Here is a 21,930-nt window from a genome sequence, read left to right as displayed (position 1 = left end):
GGGGCATCAGTCTGCCTCAATACCTCAGCGGCACCTCATGGAACCAAGTGCCTCTTGTTAACCTGTGCAACAAAAAAGTGAATTTAATAGTTTCTTTCATGCTCCCAGTATTTCAAGAGCATGTTGAACAGGAAAATGTGAAGCCAAACAAACCTATTTCACTTTGCCATTCAGTGTATCAACAGGCATGAAGCTGAATAGGAATCAGCCTCATTCTCTCCGTCTCAGACGGGAGCTCTGGCTGTGGTTAGAGAGAAAAATGATGGTGCTGGGAACAATAGCGGTACTGCTGTTGTTAAACAGCCTTGTTGCTGACAGAGCCAGGACGCTCTGCAAACGAAACGCTGACCACCTGAGCTGCCATCCCCAACTCACCCCGAAACTGATTAAATGTGATCTTTAAAGCTAGTGTATGTAAAACTGTGCAGCCTGGCAAAAGGTAGAATTACAACTACAAAATCCACAGTTCCACAGCACATGAAGTTGCACCACCTATCGACTGTCTGAGGATGATCCCATGAGAGACAGCATCATGGTGAAGAGCTATTAACCTCATCTCTTATTCACAGCCTTAAATTTACTCAGCTTTGGATGAAGTGAGAAGAAGCCAAAGGTAGTTGTGCTGTGTTCAAATCACAAGTAAGACAGATTTATTCTAAAATCACATCTTTTGAAACAGATTTTCTGCAGTTATTTGCAAGTGATCAGATTGTATTTGAGTATCTAAACATCACAACCATTGACAACATAACGCAATCTGAATTGCCATGGTTATGAAGGAGGCTGAAGGTGGTTATGACTGTGCAGGTGGTGCGACTTTCAAACATGGATGCATGAGAAATGGAGGTGCATCATCTGGCAATCTCACCAATCATTCCGTCAAGTCCTGATGCAGACCTGAGTTTGTCTGGTGTGATGGAGGATGCTGGAATACATCTGAATGTTCTGTGCGGCAGCTATAGCAGGTGAGCGGTGGTAGTGAGAAGGGGTGGAAGTGGCAGAAAAAGACACTTTGGAAATTCGATTTGCGAGTCAAAGGCTTTGTTCAAACTATCAGTTCAAATCAGATTTATTGCACATCTGATTCAAATCTGATCTCACTGATTGGCAGTCCACATTATTTATAGCAAATGACCAGATCTGATCTGTGTGTCTGTGTAGCAATCCTCAGTTTCAGTCTTTTCTACATTGGTTGCTATAGTAATGACATAGTGCACCACAGAGCATGTGAGCGAAGTAGGAGCAAAAGTAGAACAGGATATTTGTTAAAAACAAAAGCAAACAAAACAAAATTGATCTCGCGCCACTCTCTTATTTTGGAGTGGTACTCGATGTCCTGTCCGAAACACGCGATATATAAAGCTGAAGGTGGCTGCTACATCACTGATGAATCTTTCTGCATCTTTTGTGTTTGAGAATGAATCTATACTTTTTTGTATCTTCTGTGACCAATAAAATTTTTGGATGTGATTTTACGTGCTGGCTTGAACTTCTGTCTGTCTGTCTGTGTGTGTGCGTTTTTCTCCTTACTGGCTCATTTAGCTGAACAGCAGCTGTCAAAATGCAGCATGTCCCCATAAGCACACCTCATGATGAACATTTTGTTTTCTTTTTTGGAGCAAGCAGTGAGTGATTTTATTTTGATGGGGTGAAAACTCACCAGAGCAGAAAGTGATAATGAGCGGAGGGAAGTGGAGGGAAGCAGTGTACGCCGAACCTTATGTCCATCAAAAGTCACAGACGACCTGCAATCTGATCTGAGACTTCAGACCAATCAGATCTGCAAACATGTGATTTAAATCACATGTTTGCAAACTGTCTACAAATGAGGCTTGATGCTGATTTGGCAAAAAAAAAAAAAAAAAAAAAGATTTAATGCAATTTCTGTTTTTACTTCAGAATTGCAACATTGATTCCAATTGAAGTGGTTTATACACATAAAACAGAGTTTTGCTGACAGTCTGAACAAAGCCACAGGTGTCTGGGCTCAGACATACACACAGAAATGTGATTGGAATCTCTTTTCTTGTGGTTTGACATTTTGGATTTTTGTTGCATTCAATGTCCAAGGTGAATATTGTCGTCACCCACCCCACCCTGCACAATGAGCCAGTTTGGGGTGTGTGTGTGTGTGAATAGAATAGAGCTTTGATTGTCATTGTACGTACATACATACTACAAAATCTGTCCTCTGCATTTAAGCATCCTAATTACAGTTAGGTGCAATCCAACCACTAGGAGCAGTGGGCAGCCACAATCCAGCATCCAGGAACCGATTCCAGGTGTAGAGATGCTGCCTTGTTCAGGTGCAGAGAAAGGAACAGACCCTAAATAAGCATGTTTTTGATTGTGGGAGGAAACCGGAGGAAACCCACACAGACATGCAAACTCCACACAGAAAGGCCGAAATCGATCCCACGATGTTCTTGCTGTGAGGCAACAGTACTAACCACTAATGCACACACACACAGAGAGTAGGCAGGCAGATATTTGGCCAGAGTGAAATGTTTGGTTGGCCTCATTTCAGGCCTGCAGCTGACACACTGACACACACGGGCAGCAGAGTTTTCTTTTTTCTGATGAGATGTTAAAAAAAAAAAAAACTCAAAAGATAAAAAAAAAAGAAAAGAAATGCTTCCAACACCTTTGGGACACCAAACCATGTGGTGTCACTTCTGAGTCTGAGTACCTTGGTAACAGTACCCGTGGGCATGAAGACATTAAGGACTACAGCAATCTAACATTTATCGCTATGGACCTTGACCTTCACCGAAATGATTGACTGATTGACCTCTGGCTGATCTCGCCAAAGCAGTTCTGGAATTCACCAAAGTGTGTACCACAGTTTGGTTTTAAAATCAAATTCAAGTGTTGCCAAAGTGAATTCTTTCAGGGCTGTTTTGGGGCCAGTCGTCATTGACACACCAAATTTGGCAGAAATCAGCAAAATGACCTGAGAGAAGGTCAACAAAGAGACAGGCAGACATGACCTGACCCCCAGTGATTTACCTTTGGAAAATTTGGCCTCACTTGGCCAATTACAGAACCCACCGCCATATGTGTGCCAAGTCAGGCGGACATCAGAGTCGAAAAATCTCAATTTTGACCTTGACCTTTGTGAAAAGAAATCCTTTAGGGTCAATTCTGGAGTCAACCATCATCCATATATCAGGTTAGGTGAAAAGCGGCCAGAGGACCTGGGAGGACTCGCGGAACGAACAGACAGACGTTTCTTGAATTCTATAGTATAACGACTGGAGTCCAACCTCAACATTTCTGAAACATTCTGGCCAGCTGGGATTCAAGGTGGACCTCCGCTAAACAGAAAATTAGCATAATGTTTGGTGTTCTCACCACAGGGCTGCTTTCATCCTGACAGACCGCCGCCCTCATTTTTATCACTTAAAGGAAAATGACAATAAGAATCTTCCACGCCGCTAACTTAGAATCCATATTCATCTTAATTGGTGCCTGGCAGGTTGTGCAGAATGGAGATGGATTTCAAGTCATTTACTGGAAATTCTTGACAGATGTGGCGGAAGAGAACGTCAAGCCCGGCGCTGGCACACGTAGCTCGAATATCATCTGTCAAAATTTAGCATATCTAAGGAAAAACGCTGCCTGTCATCTTCGATGTACATCGAACTGTGCGCGAGGTTGCATTTGATCAGAAACCATCATGAACCCGTGATGTGAAGCACATTCATCACGTCATTATTTGGATGACAAGACGACAAAAATCCCAACAACTGCAAAGAGCGTTTTTTTTTCTTAAATAACGAGAGTGTTTGGAGTTCAATCTTCGTGCCAAAATGTGCTTAAAAAATTGTTGCACTATAGTTCTTATTCTTATTCATAATAGACATATTTTTTGACTTTTTTATTATTTGTGTCCTTATTGCTTTCTGTCATACTAGACGTAGTTTGTCAGTTTTGTTTTGAAAAACAAAAAGCATGGCTGACAAGCACGCGGCTCAGCCGGGCAGATTATCCGCAGAGATCTCCCCTCCAACTTCTTTATTTCACCCTCAATCAGTGTGGTGAACAGTGAGACGTGATTGATAATGATATTGAGATTGATTGTCTAAATCCCTTCCCAGAGTTCAAAGTCCCCAAATAGATGGTACGTATACACGCAATTCGGTGCAGAGATGGGATTTGGCAGCAGCTGCCAATAGATAAGTGAAATAGGGCTGGAGTGAAAAGGCCTATCAGTCCCCGAGGAGCTTAGCTGCAGGATTCTGGAGCTCTAAACTGGCCGTGGCAGAGGCAGATAGTCGACACTGTTTTTAAATTACCCCAGATTTCTTTGAGGTTTCGGTCTGTGGGGACGCCGGCAGACAAGATGTTTGTTAAAACAAGTGGAGACACTGAGGAAGATTGGGGCAAAGAGCAGACCTCCAAATTCCTCGCCAGACAGAACAGGTTGGAAGGCTGGTAATTGTAGAATTGGCAGAAGGGCTAAGGAGGTCCTGCAGCAATGATCTGTGCCGCGGGGACTGAAACAGCAGCGATACTGGAGACGGCTCAGTTTCTCCCAGGGAGGAGATTTGATGTAATGCCGTCCAGAGCGCACTGCACGACACACACTGTACCGACGGCGGTGCGTTTACACAGCTTTGTGAGGTCTTTCTTTGGAAGTTACAGCGCGGAGGATTGAGGAGATAATTATGAAGTCGTATCGACTTGGATAATAATAAGGATTATTGATTAAATCATCGGATTACATGCACAAGTAATCAGCCATTTATTCTGGAAAATAACAGAAATTATTTCAAGAAATAATCTTTGTATGGCAGCATTGTGAAAGCTGCCATTTAAAGGTTTTTAGCAAGCGCTTTTAATCGTGTAAAAATTCACCGTGCACATTGATGCCTCATCCACATGGAAATGGAACTTTCCTCATACAATATTTTTCTTTGTAATTTTCAAAAAGTGTTCCATAAACACGCCACCTTTTATGATTTCAAGTATGGCTGCCATGGCGGCCATTGTGAAATGACATATTATTGGTCAGCAATTTTGAAAGATAATAATCTGAAATTTGCTACAATGGTAGGTAGCGCCAAAACATATCTACTGGGTTTTTAAGATTTTTTTTTTTTTTTTTTTTTTACATGTTGACCTGGATACAGTCTTTGGCATTTGGCCCACTTTTTTTTAGCTGAACCTGTGATGTGTTGTATCATCTATTTTCTTTTGGATTGATCTGTATCGGATAAATTAAATGCAAGTCATTCAAATAAGTGTGCGCACATTGTCTGCTTCTATCTCTCAGCGGTGCACATTTTGTTCTGTTTCAAAAAGACGGAGCACCAACAGGCTCAGAGCTCCACGGTGAAAGTTTCAAAGCAGCTTCAAATGTGCACCAAGTCTGTTTATTAACCTTCCTCTCGGCTAATCAGGCTGGGATTTTCACAAAAAATAAATGAGTTTAATAATAGTAATGTGAATGAATATATTTTTAACAACTAATACATCACTCATTTACTGTTACTTTGAGCTTCCTAGTTTTACTACTACAGTTCTGCACTAAGTGAAATTGATGAGACAAATAAAATCTGTTTACTTCATTATAAATTTATTAAAACATTAACCCTCTGGGGTCTGAGGTCATTTTTTGGACAGTTCACTTGCCTGGCATAATTGTTTTATTATTGCTGTTAACAGCTCTCCCTGCATCCCACAATCAAGTTTTATGTCTCTTTTTTCAGGACAACCTATACTTTCAAAATATATATGCTATAAGTGTAATAAAGGTTTGCAATAAGAAATAAGAAAGGAAAAAGTAAAGCGGAAAATAATTTTCCACACACATTTATTCAAAACACACAGCAAACTATAATAAACTAGTAACACATCACTCCAAAAAACAATCTTTGGTGTGTCACATGAGGTGAATCTGCCCTATGATTTGATTTTGGAAAACCATGTGACGGTTAACCATTTCTGATTGGACACTAACATTGCTCACGTAATCACACAGCTTCTATGAGGAGTACAAAGATGGTGGACAGTGGCTCGAAAGTCCGCGGAGTTAACTTTTCAGCAAAAAAAAAGTATGTTTCTATCTCATATCACTAAAACGTTATTTATAATTTAGTAAAGCTTTGTCTCAGCCGTTGTATATGACAGCGTCGGCCCCAGAAGGTTAAGAAGATTAGAAAGTGTCCTTAATTGCAACACTTAATCATGCGATTAATTGCGATTAAAAACTTCAATCAATTGACAGCGCTAACACACACACACACACACCTGGATGCTGAAATGGCAAAAAAAAAAAAAAAAAAATCCTAAAATGATGCCCAAAATGACAAACACAGGGCTTGACAATAAGGCAATTTATGCACTGGCCCACAGGGCCAGTAGAATCTGAAAGTTACTGGCCCGGATGAAAATATCACTGGCCCATACTTTCACGCCTGTGCCGAACCGGGGGGTAACTGATAAGAATTTTTTAAATCAACACTCAGACATTAGAATTGGGTTTCCTTAATGTAAAAGCACTTGAAAACAAACACAAAATTCTTATACTACATGATAAAAACCTTAAAGTGAGTAAACTTTGAAAAAAATGTCGGTAGGTAACTGATAGGAATTTTTTCAACACTCAGACATTAATACAAAAATAAATTTATTTCTTGATCATTTACAAAATTAATATGTTAAATTTCATAAACCATGTTCCCTTGCTAATGTTGTCACCGTGGGGTTTCCACAAGGGCATACTGATTAGACTTTTAAACTGGCGTATGAAATCATACCACATTGTCTACCAGGACTTGGTATATTTATACTTACTTGTTAGCATATTCTGGCATGGCCCTACAAGTTCCACAGAAGACAACCTCACTCTCCTCATCACGCTCCAGCCATGGCCGTCTTTTCTTCCAGGAAGTTTGCCAAGTTTTCCTCACCCTTTTCTTCTCATATTCAGCATCAGCAGCCTTCCTCTTCTGTGCTTGTTTTGAGGGTGATAGCTGTTCTTTCCTTTGCTTTCCTGGTTTCTGCCCAGGGGCAGGAGGTTTCAAGAAATTCATAATATTCACTGCGCTCGATCTTGCTTAAGCGAAAATGACGCGTCGATGTTGAAGCGAAATTTGCGCCACATCAGAAGATGCGCCTGCAGACGAAGTTTGTCTGCACTTCAGCAATGTTCCCAACATTGCGAAGTGGTGCAACATGTCCTGTCTCTGGTAGCAGCCTGTGAGCAGGACGTATGTCTCTTTTGTCCTTTATTTCACAACTATGACAAGAGTTTTTGGAGGAGCAGCAGCCCCACAGCAGCGGGAGCGGAGTTTCTTTTTCTTTTTTTTTCTTTTAATTGTTTACATGTGCGCGCGTGAACAGGACAGTTGGTCCTCAAGTTGGGTCCTGCAGAGGCAGAAGGACCGCTGAAAACAGCCATCATCCAGACGCAGCTCCTGCAGCAAATAACGATACTGCCTGAATTGGGAACGTCTCATGACGTTTGTCAGCTTTCCACAACAACTCGCTCCGTGTGATCAAGGTCCGTCATGTTAACTTGACTGACAACCGGAGCCGGCGAGCTGAATGGAAGCTCCTCCTATTTGATGACGCACCGGGGCGAATTTTCACAGCAAAAGCAGAGCGACACACCGGGTGAAGGAGGCGCGTCCGTTGCCACTCGACCCCCGCGAATTTGTAGCATCTGATCGCGCCCGGTGTGAACGCGGCATTAGACTAATAAATCTGCCCAAAGCGATTTTAATTCTTACTGGCCCATACGGGCCAGTGAAATATGAACTTCACTGGCCCGTGGTGGCCCGGAACATGTAAAAAAGGCCGCCGGGCCATCGGACCAGTGCTATTGTCGAGCCCAGAAACAGCATGACATAAATGAAATAAAAATATAAAAGCCAAAATGTTGTGTTGCATAAGTAGTGTAACACAAGTCAATCATCACTTTTACAGCATTTTCTTCAGATGAGTCAGGGGATGAACACATGAACATCTCTGAGTCACTGAGTATGTCTTAGACTTCATTTTCATCAATCTTTAAGAAATACAATCAATCAGACTCATGATGAAAGCCACCAAGACAACTCTGAAGAAGCTCTGGACTTCTGCGGCTGTGATTGGAGAAAATGTGCAGAGTGCAAGTTTTGCACTTAAAAAAAAGTGAAAGTTCAGCTGCAGTTTGCCAGAAGGCACATGGGAGATGCTAACTTAGATTTGATCTGATTTGTTGTATGAAAATTTTTCTCTACTCCAAAGGCTGGTATGAACGTAAAGATCACTGGCGCTGAGGGGGAAAATGACAACTGCAACAGGCGAAAGCTAGCACTGACGCTAGGGATGCGCCGTGTGCAGCTTTGCACCGGGTGGAAGATAGGGCCCAAGGTTTTAAGAAATACAACACAGTAAAGAAGGCAATAATCCACACAAGCAAATTGACTCTTATGAAAAATAAAACCTCAAGGTCTGCAAAGACCTCTGTTTTCAGAATGTGCAAAAACAGTGTTTCATGACGGTGTCATTCCTTACCGCTAACCTGCCTGACTCATTCACTGACATAAAGATCATTGTAGTCGTAGCACTTCACTACATGTGCGCGCACACACACACACACACACACACACACACACACACACACACACACACACACACACACACACACACACACACACACACACACACACCCACACCCAGCTTTTAATGCTGAAAGTTAACTTTTGTTACAGGTGCAATAACAAAAGGCCTTTTAAGTTTGACTTGAAAATCTTTAGGAGAAATTGGCTCCAGCACTGAGGGGTTGAGATATTGATTCTGGCCTCTGGCTCAGTCCTGCAAAAGATGGATAGATTTCTTTGAAATGCACTCGGCGTGAGAATATACAGACTATTGTGTGTTCTTGCTCAGGAATAAATTGTTTCATGACATATCTGGGGCCACCTTTTAGCTTCATGCCGTCTGCTTTTCTTGAAAAGGGGAACGCTGACAGGGTGGAGCGCTCTCGCCTGCGCGCTCAGGCTGCCCGCACCTCATGGATGCTTTTATGGGAAGTTAAGTCTGCTTCAGAGAGCTGGCAGCTTTTTGTTTGCGATATCTATTTCAACAGGCGCCGAGGCGACCCCTCGGGATGATGACGTGTTCATCTGCATGCAACTCGTGATTTTGAGGAAATAATCTCGATGGCCAGTAACTGTGACTGTTGACACCACAGACATAGACAGTCAGGTTCATAAGTATTTGGACTTGTTTGTGGATGTACACACGATGGAGTTCAGGTGAAACCATCAGGGTGTGCTGGTAGTGGACACTTTTACCTTTATTTCAAAGGGTTTAACAAAAATATTTAAGCAAATTATGACATATTAGGAGGAAAGGTGATGTACTGTAACACAGTGGTAAACATACCACTATTTGCACAAAAACAATAAAGTTTATCAGTTTGAACATTAAATATCTTGTCTTTGTGGTGTATTCAATTGAATATAGGTTGAAGAGGATTTGCAAATCATTATATTCTGTTTATATTTACATTTAACACAATGCTCCAACTTCATTGGAATTGGGGTTGTACTACTACATTATCATCATCATTGTTGTTTTTGTTTGCAATAACTATGCTTTTAAAATTTATTTTCAGAATAAACTTGATAATGCCATCTTAAATAATTACTGTTTGAATGTCTGATGATGATGCAACCAACAATCTCACTGTCATGCAAGATTCAAAAAACCTTTAAACCCACTTCACCTGTCAATTTAGCCACTCTGTGATCTAATTTTACATGTAAATCACAGAAGTAAAATGTCTGAGATGAATCACTTTGCTCTGAAAATGATATTATGTGAAATTATTTAAGCTCAAAATGCAGCCTCTGTCACTAATTGTTTCTGTGCAGACAAACACATTTTTACTTACAAAAGTTGGTGGCTACCAGTGTTGTATAAAGTACCAGAAAATCACACTTAAGTAAAAGTACAGATACCCATTAACAAGGTTGGGTAGGATTACTTTGAAGGATTACATGTGGATTACATGCATGTATGTACATACATTTGGATTACTTGTAATCTGATTACTTTTGGATTACATTTCAAAGTAATCCTACCCAACCCTGCCCATTAAAAAAAAAAAAAAAAAACGAGTTTGGTAGAAGTTCAAGTCACTGATTGAAATGATACTCAAGCAAAACTCTTAAAGTATCTAGTATTTATTGTCAGGCCCGGCGCCATATTAAGGGGGCGATGAGTTTATCAAAGGCGGCGGGGTCATGCCCCCCACCCCCCCAAAAAAGTGTGCACCGGAGGGGACGTGCCTGTGAGCGTGCGTAATGAATTGGGTGCGCTCCTGGAAAGCTCGTGTATTTAAGCTACACTGTTGTAAGAGACTAAGAGTAAAGAGTGATGACAGTATTTTTTTAAATTATTATTTGAACGTATAGACCCTCGGTCAAGTGATCTCCTGCATACCACAAAACCAAACCAACAACTGATCTGAGAAACGACACGAGACAGTAGATTAACCCCACATACAGCCCTCCATCACAAGCGCAAACACAGTGCAACTGGGCATGACAGTCACACAACGGGTCAAAGATAAACCTTTCATGTATATACGAGGTCTGTCCATAAAGTATCGTACCGTTTTATTTTTTTTTTAAGTATATGGATTTGATTCATATGTTTTCACGTCAGACAAGCTTGAACCCTCGTGCACATGCGTGAGTTTTTCCACGCCTGTCGGTGACGTCATTCGCCTGTGAGCACGCCTTGTGGAAGGAGTGGTCCCGCCCCGTCGTCGGATTTTCATTGTCTGGAAATGGCTGAATGATTTGGGTTTTTTTTTCCATCAGAATTTTTTCAGAAGCTGTTAGAGACTGGCACCTGGAAACCATTCGAAAAATGTATCTGGCTTTCGGTGAAAATTTTACGGGCTTCACAAAGAATAAGGACTGTTAGTACAGCTTTAAGGACCCCTTTAAGGACACTCGGCGCACCACGCTCCGAGCTGCGATGACGTGGCACAAGCCATCGGACCAATTCTAAACGGATGGCTCTGTGGATACGAGACCATCGTGTGCTCTTTCTCTGGTTATCACAAGAGCTGGACATCAACCATTTTCTGGCAGATTTCACTTTTAACAAGAGATTTTGACATGGAAAGCCGCACGGAGGCTTTGTGCATCACCACCGAATCGCTGTTTGAGCGAAACAAAGAACGCCTCCGTTTCGGCGTGTCAGAGGACAAGTTCGGACATGCCCAGCTCTCCACAAGTTCTCTTATAACTCACTCGACTGGTAAGCATTGAAAGCTGAGATAGGCATGTCCAAACTCTGACACGCTGAATGGGAGGTGTTCCTTTGTCTCGCTTCCAAAGCAAATCGGTCATGGCGCGCGAAGCCTCCGTGCGGCTTTCTGCGACAAAATCTCTCGTTAAAAGTGAAATCTGCCAGAAAATGGCTGATGTCCAGCTCTTGTGATAACCAGAGAAAGAGCACACGATGGTCCCAGCTCCACACAGCCATCCGTTTAGAAATGGTCCGGTGGCTTGTGCCGTGTCGTCACAGCTCGGAGCGCGGTGCACCGAGCGTCCTTAAAGGGGTCCTTAAAGGGGTCCTTAAAGCTGTACTAACAGACCTTATTCTCTGTGAAGCCTGTAAAATTTTCACCGAAAGCCAGATAAATTTTTCGAATGGTTTCCAGGTGCCAGTCTCTAACAGCTTCTGAAAAAATTCTGATTGAAAAAACCCCCAAATCATTCCGCCATTTCCAGACAATGAAAATCCGACGACGGGGCGGGACCACTCCTTCCACAAGGCATGCTCACAGGCGAATGATGTACTGAACTAGGTGTTCACAGGAAACAGTTATTTATTTCTATATGTACTTATTTATTTTCATTGCTAGATGGTTTTATTTTTTTTGTTGTTTTGTTTCATTAGGTTCTTTTTGTCTCTCTCTAAAATTGTATTGTAACATTATTAGTCTATTATTATTGACTATTATTGTCTATTATGTAGACTATTATTGTTGTTGCTATAATATATGAATAAAAATAAATTTAAAAAATTACAATTTGACTCTTTTACGACAATGAACGCTGAGCCATTAATTATACAGAAAACAAATCAACACAAATGTACTGATGCGAACAGCTTAATGCTAACTTTAACATTGAAAACACCATAGACATGCTAATGCGTTAGCATCGGTCTTGTTTTCAAGTTATAAAATACATCTATCAACTGTTTCAGAAGACCATAACAGGTCGGTTTAACATAAAATATTAAATATTACTCACAGACATATGCTCTTCAGGGTCTTAGTGGGAAAAAATTAGGATAAAGCGAAATAAAATCCATGAATCATAGATTGAAGCACTGCTTCGACCTGCGAATCACTGCTTCGATTGGTTCAAGGTTCAAAGCAAAGCCGCTCTGCAGAAAAGTTGACTACAGACCCGCTGCAGGTCTGTAATTAATGGAGAGAAATTATCATTTTCCTGATAAACACCCCCCAAGTGCGCAACTGCAAAAAAGCCTATCGGACATGCCTCATGACAAATCGGACTGACTTTGTTGCAGTCACTAGTAATCAGTGGTGTCTCTGGGTGAAAACACAACTTTTTTCGTGTGTGTTTTTTGTAACGAGTAACAACTTGGTGCATAGAAAATGTATCTGAGTAGAAGTATACAATTAAGGTCGTAAATGTAGTGAATTAAAAGTGAAAGTAAGCTGAATTTAAAAAACTCAAGTAAAGTACAAAGTCTCCCAAAATGTACTTAAGTACAGTAGTGAAGTATTTTTACTTCATTACTATACAACACTGGTGGCTACAGAGTCTCTGGCATATTTATTTATTTTTTTTATACCACATCAGTTCCAGTGAAGTTGGGACGTTGTGTAAAATGTAAATAAAAACAGAATATAATGATTTTCAAATCCTCTTCAACCTATATTCAATTAAATACAAGGTCTATTAGAGAAGAAACCAACCTTTTTATTTAAAAAAAAAAAAAAAAGGATTTGAATCACGTGCGATTGCGTCGCATTGTGGCGTTGTGGTGCCGCGCAATGAGCGGCTGCATGCCGACGCGCGAATCCGTCCGCACGTCTTTCATTACAAAATCTCCTTTAACAGTGGAATGTCCGGATAAAATGCTGATCCCGAGCTCTTCTGAACTTCTCTGTTCTCTCACGATGTCCTGAGTCAACAGAGGCTTAAATTTGGAAGTTTTCAGCTCGAAACAGGCTGACGATGGCGGCTCGGGGCGCGGCGCCGTCGGGCTCCGTGGGCAGTCCTTAAAGCGACAGTAACACTCCATAATCTCTCATCAGCCGTTAAAATTTTCACCGAAAACCGTCTGAATTTCTAGAATGGTGTCCACTTGGATGTGCCTTACAGTTTCAGAAAAAATTTTGATCAAGCAAAGTGCCAGTCTCTCAGGAAGAAGTCAGACAAAGGAATTCCGACGAGGGGGGTGGACCAGTGCTCACTCAAAGCCTTCCCACAGGCGAATGACGCAACCGACAGGCGTGAAAAACTCATGCGCACGAAGGTTCAAGCTTGTCTGATGCAATCACACGTGATTCAAATCCATATAGTTTTTGAAAAAATAAAAAGGTTGGTTTCTTTTCTAATAGACCTCGTACACCACAAAGACAAGATATTTAATGTTCAAACTGATAGACTTTATTGTTTTTGTGCAAATATTTGCTCATTTTAAAATGGATGCCTGCAACACGTTTCAAAAAAGCTGGGACAGTGGTATGTTTACCACTGTGTTACATCACCTTTCCTTCTAACAACACTCAATAAGCGTTTGGGAACTGAGGACACTAATTGTTGAAGCTTTGTAGGTGGAATTCTTTCCCATTCTTGCTTGATGTACGACTTCAGTTGTTCAACAGTCCGGGGTCTCCGTTGTCGTATTTTGCGCTTCATAACGCGCCACACATGTTCAGTGGGCAACAGGTCTGGACTGCAGGCAGGCCAGTCTAGTACCCGTACTCTTTTACTATGAAGCCACGCTGTTGTAACACGTGCAGAATGTGGCTTGACATTGTCTTGCTGAAATAAGCAGGGACGTACCTGAAAAAGTCGTTGCTTGGATGGCAGCATGAGTTGCTCCAAAACCTGGATGTACCTTTCAGCATTGATGGTGCCATCACAGATGTGTAAGTTGTCCATGCGACAAACTGTGCTAACTGACAATGGTTTTCTGAAGTGTTCCTGAGCCCATGCGGTAAGATTCTTTACACAATGATGTCGGTTTTTAATGCAGTGCCACCTGAGGGATCGAAGGTCACGGGCATTCATTGTTGGTTTTCGGCCTTGACACTTATGTGTAGAAAGTTCTCCAGATTCTCTGAATCTTCTGAATATATTTTGGACTGTAGATGATGGAATCCCTAAATTCCTTGCAATTGAAACTGAGAAACATTGTTCTTAAACTGCTGGACTATTTTTTTCATGCAGTTGTTCACAAAGTGGTGATCCTCACCCCATCTTTGCTTGTGAATGGCTGAGCCTTTTGGGATGTTCCTTTTATATCCAATCATGACACTCATCTGTTTCCAAACAGGTGTTCTTTGAGCATTCATCAACTTTCCCAGTCTTTTGTTGCACTGTCCCAACTTTTTTGAAGCATGTTGTAGGCATCCATTTCAAAATGACCAGATATTTGCACAAAAACAATAAAGTTTATCAGTTTGAACATTAAATATCTTGTCTCTGTGGTGTATTCAACTGAATATGGGTTGAACAGGATTTTCAAATCATTGTATTCTGTTTTTGTTTACATTTTACACAATGTCCCAACTTCATTAGAATTGGGGTTGTATCACTGAGGATGATAGATTTTTGTGAACATCTAACATTCTTAATTTTTGAGCCACACCTGCAGCATATCTGACACATTAAATGCAGAAGTTGATGCATTAACATTTGAATCCCTGCAGTGACACGACATCGAGTTAATAAGTTGCGCCCATTATTGGAGAACATATCGATATTTAAGTTTGATGCTGAGGCTGATGGGGGGGAAATCAAAGTTGATTTATTGCTTATTCTGTGGCCCTGACCTGTTTATTGGTAACAAAATTGTTTAGCAAAGGAATAAATATAGATGATACTTCCAGAGTTTTAACGATGAAAAACCACAATCAGAGTAGGAGTTTTTTGTTTTTTAACAATTCTGAACTGCGTTGCTGAAAATACGACAGTGTTGTTGCACCCGCTGTTCTCTCATATCAAATAATCTCAAAGAGAATCATTAGGAAATCATGAGAGATAACAGAGTTTTATTCTCTGTTTAAAGTCGTTTAATCGTCTTTGTTTCTATTCCTGACATTACCGCTGAATATCCAGATTAAAGTGTTGCTCGTGGCTTTGAGGAAATGATTCGAACTGCAGTTGATCATTAAAGTATTTGCTTTATTCATTGCAGTATTGTTTTATTAATTTCCACTTTACAGCATATTTGTAGACACCATCTGAAAATGTAGTCGACTGAAACCAAAGTAGTTTCTGCTTAATGCCTTTTATATTCAAATTAACTGAGCAACGTGAGAATCATTAATAGGACAGAACTTCTTAATGTTTGGGAAGGGTTTGAAGATTCAAACTGAAATCTCACTCCTCTCATCTGATTTATTATTAAACACAGGGTTGAAGTAAAAAAACCCAAACTATTTTATATGGCTTTTGCCTTTCCACGTTCAAAACTCTACCTTCATCCCCATCACCCACTGACTCGGAATCCATTTCTCTTTTAACCAGTGCCATCGATTTGAATACCAAACACCAATAAAAGTCACCTCTTTGGGTTTGTGCGAGCTCCGCCATGCTGTGAGAGGCAGGTGGGCGGCACAAGGCGAAAGGATCTTGGAAGTATTGAGTCAAAATATTGATGAAACAAAGCCAGTCCCAGTGACGCCGCAACCAAAGGTTCAAAAATATGCTCTCCAAGTTACAGCTTGGCACCGAGTCCACATTTTATTGACTGGCCGTGTAGTACACACTGTATTTCAGTAACGCCTTCATACGTCTAGAGTTTCTCTTACAGCTACTTGTGTGCATGGATCAGATCCACTTGAGTCTGCGGAGGCTTGAAGCCTTGCTCAAAGGCCTTTTGGCATTATATCTGATGGCTTCTCAAGCAGATTTACAAGACAGGTTTTCTGTTTTTGGTCAAATGGTTTGATTCTTCTAAAGCTAATTAACAATTAACACCACAACCCGGGACGTATCTCGATACACAGGCTACGATAGCATTCAGGAACATTTCCATGATACGAGGGAAGATTGAGAGGTTTGACAAACCAACATGTTTCAACATTGCACCCAGTGAGTCCAACCTAACACATTCTCAGGAAATGTTGGTTTCTCAGAGTGCAAAAGATGGAGAATCACGGCCTATTTTTTATTGGTCAGACTCAAAACTTCTCAATCACCTCTGAGAGTCAAATAAGCCAAAAGTGGTATTGCTTACCTTCAAACACATATTTTTGAAAATCCAGGGACCTTTTTCAGGTTTTTACTACTTTGCTGCAGCACATCGGCCTCTGCTCGCCTTTTGTTCACCTCTGGGGGGCAGCAACAAATACACAAAAATAGCACAAATAGCATAGCACAACTTTCCCATTGCAAAGTGGTATGACAGTGTTAACAAAATGTGAACGGGACGTAAAGTTCAAACATGTATGCATGATACCACCATCAACCCTGCTGCAGCTCTGAGATGTTTTTATGTCTCACTGACCTTTGAACCTTTGCAAAAAGTTTGAATATGCAGAAATAGCAGCAGGTGCTAGCTGGCTAGCAAACAAGTCAAATTCAAACAAAACTGTCTGTCATTAACATACACAGTTGATAATGCAGCTGCCGTGCGTCTGCTGTAATTTTACAAAAGAGAAAATTAGATGAAAATGCAAGTTTCAGTTTGTGTTTTTCCTAGAATTACTGAGTTATTCAGCAAATTATTTCTAATCTGTTGTGTTCAGCTGTTTCTTAGTGAAAGTGTTTACTTCAGCTTCATTATTTATCAGTTCTAGTGTTATAAACCTATGATTAAGATTACACAATCCTCTGCAGCACAACTTACAAATGTCGAAAACACTGTTTGCTAAAGAGGTTTTTTTTCTCTCTCAACACTTGTTTGTTTTGTGTTATTTACTTGAAAACATGGGTTATGTAGACTCCTCTGTGTCTTTGGGTCTTCCACCGTGCATTTATTTTGCCCTCTGACATTTCACACAGTAGCTAACACTTTTAGTTTGCGTGGCGCTGCACGTGAAATGCTAAGCAAGGACGACCGCTGCTAGCTAAAAAGCCAAACAAATTGCTTGCCAGGATGCCAGTAACCTCTGAACCTTTTTTTTACCCGTGTAATGATACTTTGGCAATCACTCCCTTTTCTACGTCCACCCCCTCAAAAACCAGACAAAGCAGCAAATCTATCATTAGCAGCTGCCCCGTGGAGCTGGATATTAATTATCCCGTGTTCTCCTCGTTTGGCCACTTATTTGCACGTGTACCGTAAATGTCAGCAGAGAGATAAATTGGAAAACAAAAACCCCGGCTCATAGCCTTTATGCAGCAGAATGTCAGAGGGAGCGGAGAGATGAGATATTGGTTTTGGCCCGACATAGATTCTGGCTGAAAGGACATCCCCAGAGGCAATAAAATGTGTATGTCATCTGTAATAAGAAACTTATTAGCAATGTGCAAGCCAACACTTCCAGATTCACGCAGTCAAACACGAGTCACTCCTACGTTGTAAAATCCAGCTTTACTTTACAGGTTTTCTCATAGTAGGAATGCCAGATTTGTACCAGCATCCTTTTTTTCTCCCCTCCTCTTCTTGTAGATCCATGATTGGACTGAAAAGCACTTTGCAGGGATATAAGTTCAAGTCTCACATTGTCTGCGTGGCCTTTAAGGTGTGAGGAATAAAGGGCTATTTGTATTAATCGATCACATGCCAAGCCTGGTTGAAGCTTGGCCCTAATGGTTGCTTGCTGTCATTTTGCAAGCAGCTTGTAAAAAGGATTATAGTCGCTCCGCGGAGTAAGGGCGCATGAACAGCAAAGTTCTGTGGCCAGCAGGAAAATAAATCAATTTATCCCTGATGGTGGTGCAGTTCGGGAACATAATGCCTAACGATGATGGAGTTTGGACACTTCATACTTGTCATTGTGAAATTGGGCTGCCGTGTTGCTAATGATGGTAATGTATGTTGTGCCTCGCCTGCTACAGTAATCCTTCACTCTGTCTCACTTAAATGCATCTCATTGTCTGGCATATTGCGTTATGAATACCACTGGGGAAAAAAAGCCGGAGAAATTAATTTCTATATTCATTCATTTAGGCACCGAGTTAATGGAAAAACTGTATAACCATATAAATTTCTTCCTTTTTGTTGCAGGCAACTGTAACTTTGAAAAGTCGCTGGCGGCGTGCGAGTACAGTCAAGGCAGAGAAGATGACCTTGACTGGGAGCAGGCCAACACCAGAGACAAGCCTTCGTCAGATCCGTGGATGCCTTCAGGTAAAGAAAGTGATACAAATGAGAATCATCGTTCAGTCACCACAGAGAATAAAATAGTCAAATAGGCCAAGTTGACAAAGTGTAAAATGCAGGAAGCTGCAAAGATTCATTTTACATAGAAGAATATTCCCTCATTAGGAGCACATATTTGCTATTAAGATGATAAATCTGAAAGTATGTCATTATAGATTTTCAAGCTTAAGGCTCATCATTTATGCTCCATGTTAAATATGGACTTACCTTCTGTTTGCACGCCGTGTTCAGTTTATCTGTAACTGTGTCCTTTTTCTGAAAGCTTATAGATACGAACAAAACTGAGCTGCACCACCGTAAATCATGGGGGCAGCAGAGCATGAAAAATGGTTAAGGTCAAATCTCACTGTGCTGCGACTGCTGGAGAGCAGCTGGAGATGCAAATTAGAGATCAAATATTGCAAATGAGATTCGCACTTGGTATTTCATTGAAGTGGTACTAATACGTCAACGCATGTCGTCCGAATGTCGTCCGTATTTCGTACAGACTTGCAGCAAAGATGTCTGCATACATATTGTGGGAGTGCCACTTGAATGCCGCACAGCACTCTTACGGATTTCTGAAGTCAATTGTGGCTGAAATGATGACACATTTGCACACAAAGTGTCCAGATGGTTTTATCCTGCTGTTATGTGAATAGACGCTGTGGAAATCACAATGACTTTGCCAATCACTTACAATGTAGTTTCACACTCTGGGAGTGTGTGGGACTGTGTGGCAAGGACTGGTGTCACCTCGCCAGGTTTGAACTGTTCAAAATCCAGTTACATGCAACGCCCTGCGGGTCAAGCGAGGGAAGAGCATCATGCAAAATCAAGCAATTTCCCTCCGTTTGCACAATGTCGCAGCCCAGTGAGATTTTACCCGTAGGAATGGTGGAAAATTTTGATGAGTTTATTGTATTTAATCATGTCCTGATTTTTTTAATGCAAGCCTCCAACCTCTAGCACTGAAAAATTAAGCCAATGCAAAAGTGCCAAATTCTGTAATTCCTTGAATGGCCACTTGATGTTGGTTCTAAAACCAACTCAATCTCCATAGAAACCCATGTTATATTCTCCAACTTTATCACAGATGTAAACATGTTTACAGACCAGTTTGATCTCTATTGCTTCCATATTGATGCGTCAGAACACTCCCATTCGACATCTGCCACCCCCCTTTTAAATGAAAGTTGCTTAAATGCCCACCCTAATTTAAATAAATTCTGTGACCCCAACCCATTGCAAAAACCAAAAAATAATGAGTTTTCACAAGGATTTTCTTGCTGCTTCCATGTCTTCCCTGTGATGATGTCATCCATGTTGGCTGGTCTCTCCTGAATTCTGTAAATCTACAGGGTGACCCAGAATAACTATTCTTTTGCATGGGGACTTAAAAAAAAAAATAATAAAAAAAATCATTAATTATTTTACACATGAATGCATTTTTTTTTTTTAATCTGTAGTAGTCACAAGCAGGGGTGGTGGCCAAGTGGTTAATGCACTTGGTTTTAGTTCAGAAGGTTCCGGGTTCAAATCCCACCCCTGCCACATTTCTCCATGTAATGAGGAGTTGCGTCAGGAAGGGCATCCAGCATAAAACTTGTGCCAATTCAACATGCAGATTCACCTTGGATTTGCTGTGGCGACCCCAAGTGCAAACAAGGGAGCAGCCGAAGGGACTTACTTTACTAGTCACAAGATGATGGAACTGGATCTCATGCCAGTTTATGATGTCATCAGAAAAAGTGAATCTATTAGTTTGTGATACCTTTTCATGAAGATATGACAAAATTTGGGGTGATCGGGGACGGGGGGAGGTTGGCTTCAGTCAAGGGTAGGGTTAAATATAGTGAACTAAACTTGACTGCATCATGAAAATGTGACGCATTCCGTGATGATCTTACATATGATCATCAGTATGTGAGTGCCAGGTATCTGACAATACCTGGCCCTAAATGAGTGAGTTATTTGTGATGAAATCAGACATTTCATTAAAATATTTGGAGGGGTGGGTGTTCAGATCAGTGTAATATTTGCCCACGCTCATGCATCCGCCCAGCCGCTCAGGTAGAATTTTGCGTGGAAAGACCACACGGATACGGTAGTTTTCCCGTTTGTGACAACTATATGGGATGGATTTTTATATAACTCATAAGCTTAAGCTATTTTAAGATATAAAATTATTAATAATTAGTGGTGTGGTCTCTTTAAGTAACAGTTAGCTTACCAGGCAAAGGCCCCTGCTGGCAGTAACCTCTAGCGGCTGGGGGTTTGACCGTGTTTGTCTTTTCCGAGCATTTTTTTAGAAACATGTGAGACAGTACAGCTTATTGTGCAGTTAATCACACAAATGGACCATCTAAGAAGCTGACTGAAATTATAATATTCTTGAATTTGTATATTAGAACCTTTAGCACTTTAGCAGGTATTGATAGCTTGGTGACGGTTGCTACAGCGGTAGTGCCACACTTACAGAGGTAATATGATGGTCATCAATTTCAAGACTCATGTTTATTTGTCGATCTTGCTTATTTCTGGAATTTAAAAGTCCTCATCCTAAGCAACAGCACACACTGTGGTGTGCACATATGCTACACAGAGTTTGCTGGTTGTTAAACGTTTCCCTCAGGAAAATGCAGATTCCCTATTTTTCATGTTCCTACACACAAACACACATACATTCCAAAATCCACATCTGGACAAGGATCAGCTGCTCGCTGATTTGCCAGTTTGAAAATTCCATTTGATACGTTGAATCCTGACAACAGATGAAATAAATTGTGCTGAAAAACTTCACTGGAAGCTCTAAATAAATAATAAATATTACATTGCTCAAGTATATCATACAGATCTTTCAAGGTCCAAGTAATTTCACACAATCACCATCCAACTTGGTCCAAAGAGTGAAAGTTTGAATAGTTCAGTTGACTTGAAAAAGTTTATTAAGATGTTTTTAAAGAAAGAAAAAAAAAAAAAAAAAAATCTGTGCCTGAAAAATATTCAGTTCAAATGTGCTCATGTTAGATGCTTTCTTTTACTCTCATAATTAATTTTTCAAAAGCACACTCTTAAGAGGAATATTTTCACATTCTTTAGACTTCCAATGTGATTTATGTCTTTAATTTTATCACTGACGCACAAAATGTCAGTGCATCTCATCGTCTGGCAGCATGTTGATGGAGCTGCACTAGTGTCGGCCACACAGTCCGACAAAAATTATGCATTTTATCAGAACACTCAAATCCATTTTAATTAAAGAAGCCTTTGGACCAACCACATATTGAAATTCATTAAAAGTTCTCCTTGCATATTGGTGTGTGTCGCACTCAATTTATCTCTTTAATGTTCCATTGATCGCCTTTCGTTTGATTTGAAATGCAGAGATAT

At 40.8% G+C, this 21,930-nt stretch overlaps 1 protein-coding gene across 1 annotated transcript in view; it reads left to right on the top strand.

Annotated features, from left to right (window-relative positions):
- LOC117521153 (receptor-type tyrosine-protein phosphatase mu-like) overlaps positions 1-21,930 on the top strand; it is a 467,264-nt gene that overhangs the window by 75,713 nt on the left and 369,621 nt on the right. Inside the window, exon 2 of the mRNA XM_034182503.1 lies at positions 18,403-18,525. Coding sequence (XP_034038394.1) covers positions 18,403-18,525 — 123 coding nt within the window. The remainder of the gene's footprint in view (positions 1-18,402; positions 18,526-21,930) is intronic.

The sequence above is a fragment of the Thalassophryne amazonica genome, chromosome 12, assembly GCF_902500255.1.
Source record: "Thalassophryne amazonica chromosome 12, fThaAma1.1, whole genome shotgun sequence".
NCBI classification, from domain to species: domain Eukaryota; kingdom Metazoa; phylum Chordata; class Actinopteri; order Batrachoidiformes; family Batrachoididae; genus Thalassophryne; species Thalassophryne amazonica.
Note: the sequence above shows the minus strand (reverse complement) of the source record. Positions and strands in the feature narration are given on the sequence as shown.